Raw genomic sequence first — 12,775 nt, 5'->3', positions numbered from 1 at the left:
GTGTGAGAGTTCAACTCGCACTTGAACGATTTTTTGCTCACAATATCCTGGAGCGTGGTGTCAGGTACGCCGTGTGACCTAGATGCGGAAAGCGTAAACATTTAACGAGTGTTTTAAAAGCGACGTTGCTACGATCGGAAACTAGGTAATTACTCGTACCTTGTAGTTTGCTATCAAGTCTTCAAATCGGAATAGCTCTAAGGTTTTATTTGGGGACTTCCTTTAAGTTATTCTATCGGCAAAATGTACCGTCAAGTTTTAAGACTTCCGGTAAATGGCCCTAAATAAATTGCTAATAACGTATCAATCAATAGTCATTTGTTTAAAGTGAAATCTCTTAAGTTTATAACATACTCATTTCTCGGCGGATGTTTTTTTTTTTAATTTAAGCGGTTTCCTTTTTTATAATTGCAGGTAATTCCAGGTATCAATTTTAAAAGGATTCGACACAATATCAAGTCCAAAAGCAGCAGGCATTACTCACCATGCGCCGGCGCCGGTGTCGCATGCCGCTTGGGCGAGCCGCCCTGCGGCGTGGACTGCATCGCGCGAGCTAGCGGCCCCTCGCCGCACCGCCCGCCGCCTTCCGGCTCATGGCTGCAAACAACAAAAAATATATTATATAACTATTAAGTATCCTAGTGTAGGGTCCACTGGTAAAAGTTTATGAAATGTGCAAGCAAGTATAATATACCTACACTTAGTTACATATTATTATCACCACTTGTAATCTGTAATTGTAATTAATACTTATATGTACTTGTACCAATACTTTTGAGAAATAAACGATTTATTTATTATTATTATAGTATACTTCGATTCAGCATTTTTTTTGGTAGCTGAAAAGGGGCTGCGAGAGCGGGCCAGAGGCGAAGACAGTTACACCAGTGATCCTAACGCCTCCCGATCGCGACCATGGTCACAGTGGTCAACGCTTTACGTTATATTATATTCAACAATGCACACTACGCGACTGCAGCCAGGTTGGAAAGCTAGGGTCGCGATGACCCAGTGCGCGGGAGTCGAAACCGTCTTGCAACGCGCTGGCAACGCGACTTGTCAGCCGCCAATAAGTTTGGCCTATGACGAATTAACCACTTTTCACACACTCTACAAAGTGGAAATATTATGCTACGACAGTTCAAGGGGTGAGGACTGAACCTATCAAAATTCAGTCCGTGCTTATAGCTGAAGGCATCGACCCTACAGAACAAGGTTTTACTATTTTTCTATATCAGTAGGTAAGTTCAGTGGTTAGTTATGTTTGCGAGGAATGTTATATGGTTACTGGCATTTAGTATTTTCAGAACATAATATTATTTCAGTAGCAAATCCAGGTTAAGAATCATCAATCCTATATGTCAAGAATAGTTCAACTCTAGAAACTAATGCCCTTTGCGTATTCTTAAGAGTATAAAAGTGGAGATGCTCTAGATTATATTACCTTTGAGAGTTAAATCGCACGAAGCACAGAAGGAAATCAAACAAGAATTGCTAATTTTAGGAACATTTATGAGGCCATAAACCTGCTATTTTTATCACTTTACGCTTCCGTTTTAAGTGTCACTTTAATAAAAGTTGTGTCACTGCCAGGCTATTAGCTACTTGGCTTGGCTAGCAAACAATTCAGATCTTAAGCATGTTCTTTACGGCGCGAAACAATAAAGACGTGGATGCCGACAGTGTCGTGCAGAGGGTTTGAAGCCAGGAGAGGCATTAAATAAATCATATTTCTATTTCTGAAGTTACTAATAAACTACGATAAGCAGTGCTTTTATGCCTCTATGAGATATGAGCTGTATGCCACTCATGCGATGATGATGCCGTTCACGGAGTGATCTCCATCTTTCGCATGCCAGTGAGTGGCGGGCTTTAGAGAAACTTTGCTTTCGCAGATTTTGGAAAAGGTAGGTACAACAAGTCCTTGTAACACAACCCAATACCCAATCTAACTCTTAGGTTAGGTTGGTGGAAGATTTAGAAACATTGTCAAACGCTTTTGAGGTGATTGGATACACCTTCCAGGGCCGCAGTGCCAAGAGGTTTCTGATACGAGAAATGAAAATCAATACAGATCATGCAGAGTATAATATTTCATCGAAATTTTGTATGTATTTTATGCATTTAATACTATTGTATTAAATGCATAAAATACATACAAAATTTCACACATAAACGCCATTGTTCTGGTCAATACTCAATATATAGGCTTCGTTTTAATTATCCACAGACCAGTGGCTATGTGCACTGTGCAGCCACAAGTAAGGGATACGAGGGTGAACTCCCTCTCTCCCTGCTTACCCTTCTCCCGCCGCTGAAGGGGTAGCCCCCGGTCATCGATTGCTAGCATTCGGCGCATGCAAATGCACACGTGCATGTGAAACGACTGACAGCCCTTTTAGTGGTTTTTGTTAAAAAATGCCGCTATTGTGCGAAATGGACGCCGATAGTTAAATATTGGATGTCGGAACGATGCATCAGTAGGTACCTACCCCGATCGGTTTTACATAATCGATGTTACGGATTTGGATATATCATCTAAAAATCAGATGTCTTAATATCCTATATCTTCTATATATGTACATACATATAAAAACGGATTATACCTGATACCTATATATATCTTTAAAATATTATAGACCAGCGCATGGCTGCAATCAGACCTGGTGGCAAGTGATGATGCAGCCCAAGATGGAGCGCGCTTGCTTAGAAGATGCCTATTCACGGTTGACTTGATGGTACCCATATTATAATTGGAGGGAAAAACTGATGCTGGAAGGGTGTTCCAAATCTTAGCGGTTCGAATTAGAAATGAGGAGGTAAATCGCTTCGTACGTATCCGTGTAATTTCGACTACGTACGAGTGCAGACCTTGGCGATGCCTTGCGGTACGATAGTAAAAAGGTGAAGGAGGAACCAGGTCGAAAAGTTCTTCGGCACACTCCGAAATATAATATTTACTAGAATTGCATAAATGAGAAACTACAAAGGCACGCAAGAAGATAATAATATGGAATAACTTTTATCTGAATACAAATCGAGTAAATAACACATAATAATACAATGAATCAAGATTCAAAACTAAGAAAAAAAAGTGAAACTTATCATTTTTTAATGAATCAATATTCAAACTCAATACAACATTCACAATAAAAACTAATTTTATCCTGCTATAGAAAGAATGCGTCACTTACAAAAAGGAAATGGTTTGTATCTTGTTACAAACGTGAATTAAAACACGTAGGCAAGCTCACTCGAGAGAATCCGATTTATTTTATCGGATCAATGCTATACAATTTAAAAAAGTAAACAAACAGCGAAATACCGAAGGCGTAGGAGTGAGAGAGGTGAGCCGTGTTATAAGTAATTTGTAGCGCAAGCTTATACTTCTTAGATATGCAATGAATCAATAAACTTGGTAATGAGCTGATGAATGAGCGTGATTTTGTAACTATTGCACATTTAATGATCAACAGCAAAAATTGTAAAGTTGCTTCGCTTCTAAATGAAATAATATCACGTTTATCGGAAGAATAATCGGTAATTAGTTTAGCTATTGTGTGTTAGTGGTTAATTACTTTAGAATAGTTTTAGCTTTACAATTGTGTACCTACCTCATGTCGACGGCACTACGATGGTGTACAGAAAAACTTAAGCGAGTTTATGTTTACACCATAATCGTGATAAACATTGTAAATATATTATTTGTAAACAAAAAAAAAATAGAGCTTTCATATCATCATCAACCCACTGACGGCTCACTACAGAACACGAGTCTCGTCATAGTCTACAATGCTGGCCAAGTGTGAGTTGGCAGACTTTACACACCTTTGAAAACAGTATGGAGAACTCTCACGCTTGCAGGTTTCCTCACGATGTTTTCCTTCACCGTTAAAGCAAGTGATATTTAATTTCTTGAAACGCAGATAACTCCGATAAGTAAGAGGAATTCTAGAAAAGCTTTAATATAGAGAATCGAACGAAAAGAAAAAATACTAACTTACTAAGGTATAGTACGTGACAGGTTGAGATGCCTATCGGGGTATCAATCAATCAATCGGATAGTCCGGTACGGGATAGCACGGGTGATGAAGTGCGGGTGTGCGGGACATACCTCCGCCTCATACCCCTCATAAGCAAGAACAGTAGATGCAAATTTCAAACCTAACGTAGGTATTATGTAAACGATATCTGAGAACTACTTACGAGTACCTATTTCAGTTTAGTGGACTTAGTTAACGTTGTTTATCATAATAAGATCAGCACAAAGGTCGCAAAGGATAACAGGCATTAAGATTTCGATTGAAATTAGCACATGTGTCGTGGGTTGAGGACCTCAATATAGATCGCAGTGGAGATGATAACGCTATCGTGCCTACGACATGATGCGAGTAGGTAGTGTATAATGATGCAATTAGTATGAAACTATTGTTGGATTCATGTTGCACAAAAGCATGTCCTACTTTTTAATCTATTAATATTCAATGAGAATTAAGCTCAGATTACTTTATAGCGCTACAATAATAACAGGCATTAAATAATATAAAACAACTGTAGCAGTGTATATTGGTGTATCAGCATAGTTCGGATTAAATGCATTAGAATTTTTCTTCAGCATGTTGTAAGTGCTGGTCCTACCATTTCAATAGGTACGAATATGTTACATTCGTCCGCGACTATCCGTATGGGAAACCTGCTAGATTTGTTAAATTGCTTCCATTCCATAAATACATAGAGCGGAAAATGATATCGTAAAGTTAAATGCATTTTTATATGTATGTTTATCTAATATATGTAATAGGTATAGCTACAAAAAGATCAACAACGAAAATACGAAGCATACAAAAATTGCTTAAACTTCTACTTAAAGTTAAATTACAACTGGTCCCAGTACGTTGAACAAACAACCCCAAAACTAAAAATTACTGGTAGTGGAATGTTGAATGTGCTATTTCCCAGGACATTGTAACGCACTACGTTAGACCGCTGCTGTTACTGACATGGACATGTTATACACGCTGGAAGTGGTCTGCCATAAAAACCACAGTTATTTTATATGCCGATTCGAAGCGCGCCTTCGCGCGTACCGGGTATTAAAATAACACTTTGTTTCAAAATATGGTCTTCATGGTGACACTAAGTTGACAAATATCTCATCACTAACATTTAGTTCCGAGTACGCTCGCATGACGCTCACGCAGCTATCAGCGCGCAAATGGCGAAAATCAAGTTACCTACTACAAAAACAGGTCGGCAATCGCACGTCCAGCGTACTTCAGTAGAGGTCAGTGCTGTTGTACGCGTGTAATGCTATTTATCAGCCAATCTGATACGATTACGTAGATCCTGAACGAGTTTATATTGACAAATGTCCACAATCTGTGCGTCAGTATCGAAATTATTACCTTAGATTACAACCCATTAATCTGAACTACATACTTTGCTTATCAGTAAACCTATCGAAACTTTTGAATGAATTTATCGAATGCTTTATGCAGATCTAGGAAGTAAATAAATTAGAAGTGGTAGACCAATGGTTTGTCTTAACTTTAAGACGGTCTGTGTTGGCAAGAACCATAATGTTGAAATTCAATACAAGAAGTTCAGTTCAGTATCGACTAGCTAAACATAATTTTGATATTTAGGAAGTAGGGCATAGCACGAAAAAGCAAAAGTGTCCTTCCTTGTTTTTGATAAATTTTGATAATAAACAAAAATTATTGCTAAGAGCATCCAATGTAAACCAATTTGTAATTCCAAGAGGGAGCCGACGCTGTAGCAGACTATCAGAGTCTTTATTTTTAATTGGTTTGCATAAAGCTTCGCAATAATCGCTGTCACTGAATATTCATGATGCGATGTTGGTGCTTGGAGCTCGTCAATATGGCGGAGTTTGTGTATGCATAACCGCCACAGGCCGTGTCAGTGTAATAAATAGATACAACTAGTCCACCTGATTCAGGTAAGGACAAACCTATAGAGGACATTATCCTATACTACAGTACGCGACAGGTCGAGATGGTAATCGGGGAGGGAACGCCCCGCAAACCCACACAGCCCCCGCGCTAACTCGATGGTCCCTTCAGGGATTTGTGAGTTTCTTCTTTTCATGGAGCGTATTTGTCATGGTCTTTAAAAGCAATCTATTCCCGCAAGGCTACTATCGTCAGATTTTAGTTTTTGATATTTGAATAAGTTATGAATTTCGTGATGAAACAATTGTATTTCAAATATTTCTAACGAAAAAAGAACACGCATGAGAGCTTTTTTAGTCCTTCCGCATAATAGTTACATGGCAACGACGTTACAGCTAAAACGCATGATTCATAGCACTTTGATGTAATTTTAAATGTGAAATATGTTTTGAACTGATATATTTTGGAAAGTGTGTCAACGTTTGAGAGCTACAGAAAGCATATTTCGTATGATTCATTACATATATAAGTTGATCACATTAAGAGACGGGATGCACCATTTTTCAGTATTGAAAATGCAAATGACGACTTCAGCACGCGTAGCCCACGCTAAAGAAATTAAGAAATGTTGGCAGTAACATAAGCACTAAGCAGCCGTATTTCTTCGACGCATGGTAGGCAACAGGCATATCTATTGATAACGTCATTCCGAAGTTTTCAGTATGGGAAATGCGTTTCGTGCCAACGTAATGTGTGATCAGCATTAAAACATAAAGAGAGACGTGCCGCCGAATTGTTAGTACTGGTTAATTGCGTACAGTGACTTCCATTTTCCGTAAGTAGGTGCTGGTGGCGATTAATAGCGGTAACTACAGAGTCGTTAAGCTTTCATAATGAGGCTTATACTGACGCTTTTACTAAGTAAGTACTCATAAACTTTAAAGTGGGTAATATTATAATATCATAATCGTTAACTTTAAAACTTAATTATTATATTTATTATTCAAATACAAATAATCTTAAGTCGTTTAATGTATTCTGACGATAATAATAATTATCAAAAATCGTACCTACGTTTGATACAGGATACCTACTAGAGTTTACTGGAAAACTTTAAGCTTTTGAACGTAACACAAAATGTAGATACAGAAATCGCTATGGCAAAAAAAAACAAAAAATATCTTAAGTATTTAAAAATGTTGATGATGAACTGTATTAAGAATTTCAAATAACCAACATGTTTACAAAATCATCATGAATACAAATTGGCGACCTTAAAAAACAAACCATAAATAAAATTACGCCAGAGATAATGCGTATTCAAATGGAACACAATATTCGACAAAACTAACGAATTCCTTTACGGATGATCAATGGTCGAAGGCTTTAATTCCACCATGCAACCTTCGTAACGCCGCCCACTGCCGCCCACGGAGTTACGCAAGGTGGAGACATTTACGAGTGTTAAGGGAAAGTATCAGAATTAATTATATCCAGCCATCTGTAGCTTGATTGCGATACACTGTAATTAAATTATAAGTAATCGCTGCCGTATTTATAAGCGTTAGACGCGGGACCTATTCATAATCCCTGGTTTACGCCCACAAACAATTGTTTATCCTAGTTTCTATCGAAATATACTTAAATGCTAGTGTACAGACAAAACTGGTAAAATACATGTTTAGTACTTGTTACTCCAAGCACGGCGTAAGTAAGCCGATACAGATTCCATTTGCTACAGGCAGCCAATGTACTTCGAAATGTTTCTTACGTTATCGATGTTTTTAATTTGTACCTACTGTAAAATTATAGAACGTTTATTTTCTAATTTTTTCTAATTTATCGCATAATATCTATAAAATCATTTATCAATATCTTGGTCTTCAATTTCTAAAATAAGAAAAGAACTATCGTCCAAGTCAGATAATATTTTTTTTAATGCATGGAACTCACGCTGGGTTTAAAACATTAAATTGCTAGTTTTATTTTAAAAATAATTCACGACGTCGAATGAAATTTATTAAAATATGCATTATTCGAACGCCTGACACTTTTGCAGCCAAGATCAATTAATCAGATTACCTCTCATTTCTTACGGATCGGTTCAGTGGCTTAAGACGTAAAAATATCGGCTCTTGAAAGAATCTGCACATATAAGATTCAAAGTCCTGACTGACTTACATATCAACTCACAGCTTTAACCGTTGGTCCTAGAGACACGTAATTTCGAGGGTGTGTTCTTTGTAAAGAGTAGGTATCCACTAAGAAAGAATTTTTCGAAATTCCACTCCTAAATGGGGGTTTGAAATTTATGTAGCTCACGTGGACAAAGTCGCGAGCATAAGCTAGTACAAAATAAAATCACAAACCTCTTCGATCGGACTCTAGTGTATCTCCACGTGTTGCTGCTGTAGTGTCCAGAACTCGACGGACACAATAACAACTGAAGACTGTTTGGCCTTGGCTGCCTTTGTTTCTTTGATCTCAATTTAACCACTTCTTCTTTTTCTTTTTTCGTCTCTTTCACAGGTGGCTTCTTCGAGTCGACACTCCACCGGTACTTCTCATTTATGTTTTGTTTTCTCAATTCTACTTCATCATCCAGATCCAAATGACCTAGCTTATCATTAATGAAACTTCTAGATCGTAACAGATCTGGTGTTTCGTCAATTCTATCATGCTTCCGTATCTCGATCGGTGAGATCGGCGGTCGTCTCGGTTCAAAAACGACTTTTGAGTATTCGTTGCTTCGACGCCACAGCCGAGGCGATAACGGCCAAAAACGCCCAGCGGGCTGTGCGGACTCCATAACCATTTTCTGAACACTTGTGACAACTTTCTTATTTTTTGTCGACTTCACTTTGCGCACGTAATTACAACTTCCAATTAGCACTGACTTTATCGATGTTTATCACTGTTTAAACCTTAAAGTGTTACCAGCGATTAAAATAAGATCTTTAAATAATTTAAGCATAAATGATTGTAATGCAACACTTATCGCAAATACTGTCTCAGTTATTATTACACATTTAAAAGATAAAGGTATAAAAGATAAACGTGCGCGACATCCGAAAGCGATTGGTTGACTACATAAAGAAACAAGTAACGACATGTGCATAACAATCCCCCTCTACGATCAATCATGCGTTACGCCTTCGAATTCTAGATAAAGCAATGATACGAGAACCGAGTGATAGCACGCGCGTAAGGCATCGCAATAAGGCTATACCTACGCGTTCCGATGAATGGAAATAATGGCTTATCTGATACATGGAGCTACCGGAATTGCTGTTTGACGGCGGATATTGTTGTCGCTTTATTATAATATTTATTTTATGTACGTAGGTTTGTCCGGTTTATATTATTCAGTGCTCTACAACATAAAACGAGGGACGTGTGGCCTAGTTGTGAAAACGCATATCTTTAGATTGCTATTGTTAAGCATTGTTGACATATCGATAACTGGATAGGTGACTGACATTGAAGGTCTGAATTTGTGTCCTCCGTGCCTTGGAGAGCAAGTTGAACCGTAGGTCCCAGTTATTATCACTAACATTTGATAATTGTAAATTAACCTAAGAGTCGAAATCTCGTTATTTTAGTCGAGGAAGGAATTAGGACTCTCCGCATTATTATCCTTAGAGAGTTCCTATCATTATGTATATTGTGATTAATAGAAAGGGGTCACAATTCTCAGCAATGAGGAATACAACTATAAAGAAGAACAAAAAGACATAGTTTATAATTTTTTCAGAGGTGCATGAATCTCCGCAATTAGCGTTCTTATAGCGTCTTTTCTATAGTGGGTAAGTTTCATCTCAAGCGTAAGACATAATTTTTGAAATTGCTGAAACATTATTTTTGGAATAATTTCAGCCATACTTAATTACCAGAATAATTTATACATGAAAGTAGAAATTTGGGAATCGTAAGGCACCGGCACTTTTAATAAACTTACCTACTAAGTAAGGTAAAAGAAATTTATAAATCGGCGACATTCTGTAAGACGAGGAAAGTAGCAAGTATTAGCTAGTTTCAAACATTATTCCTATAAGTACCTGGCACATATTATTAATATACCGTACGGGTATATTACGTCCTGTCGTACGCTGCTTCCTGAGCGGCCGTTTAGTATGCGACGTTATTCGTATACATCCTACGGTGAGGCATAACATATCGCAGCGATTTTATGGTTATCCTTTTTTGATGCAGATGCCTTGGTTGATTGTGGGAAAGCAGCAACTCATTGCGCAGAAGAATAAATATATCGATGACATTCTTTAAAACAATACAATGCCGAAAAATTGGAAGCAGAACCACTGCTTCTTCCAATTGTTTGGCACTGCTGCAGTGGTGAAATCACTATCAATGTGTAAAATACAGTGATGATAATTATGTAGATGGTCTTGCTTAATTATGAAGATCAAAATACTCCATATGACCAAATAAGTGCGTAAGTATTATATCCTTTACGCTCGAATAAGTTTCAATGAGGTAAAAATGTAGCATCTACTTACCGTCCAAAACAACACATCCCTACAGAACAGTCAGTGAAATCACACATTCAAGATTTTTGTTGTCAACGTATGTTCACAAAAGAGCTGTTAAAAGCCACTAAAGTCAATCAACAACACTATCACATATTAGTGCATAGAACAATAATCCGATGATAAATGACCAACAAAAAAGACTACCTAATGTGGCGAGGGAAGCGGCTGAATCACAGGAAGTTATACCTATTGTATATAGAAATTATCATTTCGATGAGCTCCCTGACTCAGGCGACTCAGTTCTCGAAATCGATGGAGACATTATATGGAGACCTACGCAAGCATCGAAACATAATAGATAAATAACCGATTGCTAAATATTTTGTACCCACGAAGATAACGATATCATTTTAAATGCAAATATATATTACGTAACACCTACTTTAACAATTTCTATTGTTATGTATGATACGATATGAAGTGAACATTCTCATCATACAATAATTATAGTACGCGATAGGTCGAAATGGCAATCGGGGAGGGAACACCCCGCACACCTCGCACAACCCTCGCGCTAACCTGGTGCGGGCGAGTGCGGGTGACGTGCGGGTGTGCGAGGTGTGTCGCCTCATACCCTGATTGCCATCTCGACCTGTCGCGGAATATGCATTACATATCATATGATATAAAGATTAAATCGCGTTGAATAAGACGAAAACTAAGAACTTAAGGATTAGTCAAGGAACTTTTTTCTATGATTTATTTACCTATAGAGAAATATGAACTTCTTCATTTCCAAAGGATATGAACAATAGAAGTATATGAAAAAGTTCATGGGTTAGCTTTAAATTCGAAGAGCAGTATTCTCTCGAGGAATATACAAAAGCACAATATTTGAGATCCATCGTAGCCACTATTTGCCATTTTGTATTCCTTATTCATAATATGAAACTTAGGATAAATTACAGATATTTTACATATCCATAAAATGTAGGATAATAATTATCTTTGAAGTTTTATGAATCAGCATTTCACGAAATCCACGTCAACGTCGGAGACAGTATGGAGACCTACGGCCAAACAGATAAGGACAATTGAAACGTAAAAATTACACTTGATAAGGGCAAACTATGCTACGGATAAAAGCAAATTCTCTTGAAAATGAAACTAATCACAAAAATGCATTCTTATAAAAGAACTGAGAATAAAGTTTCATACTGAAAGTGATATAAACCTAAAGCCTACGAGACACGCAGTGCGACGGCAACTGCAATTTATCCACGGAAAGAAGTTAATATAGAGCTCTCTCCGTGGATAGATTATAATATTTTTTGAAAGGAAATAGAATTTACAGAAACTTTTTAGTAGAGGAAATCTCCGTACCTCATTTACAAAAGTTAGGAAAGATAATGTGGTAATTTTGACGCGTAATCTTGCTTGTGAAACTGTAATTCACAAAGCTACTTCAGAGTTCGTAAACCTCATAAACTGGAAATTATGTGGTTCAATTACTGCTTATACACGTGAGCCTGAACATAATAGCGCGTCACGTTTGTTTGATGACGACTCCACCGCACTTTTATGGCTTCAGTGTTTCGGTAGACATTCTCAGTAATCAATCAATGATATTTTTGTCTCGGCATCAGAACAAGGGAGGTACTTGCACACAATAGCCGGAACAGACGGTGAAGACAACCATACTGAATACGTCGGTACTCGGTATACCAGTTCCAAATTAAGTGCCAAGCCACTTTGGATCCTTCAACTACCATTTTACAGATCATATTACTTTGGAAACAATATGCTGATAATATATTGCACGCGTGGGACTCGGGAGGCGCTTAAAATGGCACACCTAATATTGTATGCAATGTGCTCGAATAACAGTTGCCTGGAAATTGGAAGACGGTACACATTTGCTTATACATGGAGAGTTGAGTTGAATTGAATTTTAATTTTGTTGACATTATAAGGAAAGCATATCACGAAGCATTTCCAGGGCCCAATTTCGAAAGTTTCTAATGCCAATGATGCAAACAAAATATAATGCAAAATATGCTTTTGAGTGCTTATCCTGGAGCCTAAGCTTGATGTCAGAATAAGTTACAAACAATTATATGAAGCGGTGCGTGTAATGATTGGAACGAAAAAGGAAACGGTTAATATTCTGATTATCATAATGGGTTCCTGATTTGTTCTTGAAGCTGAATGTTAAACGGCCATAAATGATAAATAGTTTTGTATTTAAAGCCTTCATTCCGCAAAACCATTTTTCACTTCCAAAATCCGTAACGGGCAACGAATTTAATGGATTATCCGATACAAATGTTGGATTGGCTGACGAATGTGCCAAAAGCTGAATGATTGTGC

General features: G+C 37.5%; 1 protein-coding gene across 14 annotated transcripts in view; it reads right to left on the bottom strand.

Moving 5' to 3' along the window:
* Window positions 1–12,775, bottom strand: part of Fak (protein tyrosine kinase 2 Fak) — a 163,595-nt gene that overhangs the window by 25,490 nt on the left and 125,330 nt on the right. For 7 of the 14 annotated variants that reach the window (XM_069499864.1, XM_069499865.1, XM_069499868.1 and 4 more), the window contains one exon: window positions 485–597. In XM_069499864.1, coding sequence (XP_069355965.1) covers window positions 485–597 — 113 coding nt within the window. Of the gene's footprint in view, window positions 1–484; window positions 598–1,444; window positions 1,464–8,284; window positions 9,142–12,775 lie in introns of those variants that run through there. The other 7 variants (XM_069499857.1, XM_069499858.1, XM_069499859.1 and 4 more) reach the window with 7 other exon arrangements.

The sequence above is a fragment of the Maniola hyperantus genome, chromosome 7 (assembly GCF_902806685.2).
Source record: "Maniola hyperantus chromosome 7, iAphHyp1.2, whole genome shotgun sequence".
Classification (NCBI taxonomy): Eukaryota; Metazoa; Arthropoda; class Insecta; order Lepidoptera; family Nymphalidae; genus Maniola; species Maniola hyperantus.
The sequence above is the reverse complement of the archived record's forward strand: the minus strand, read 5'-3'. Positions and strand labels throughout refer to the sequence as shown.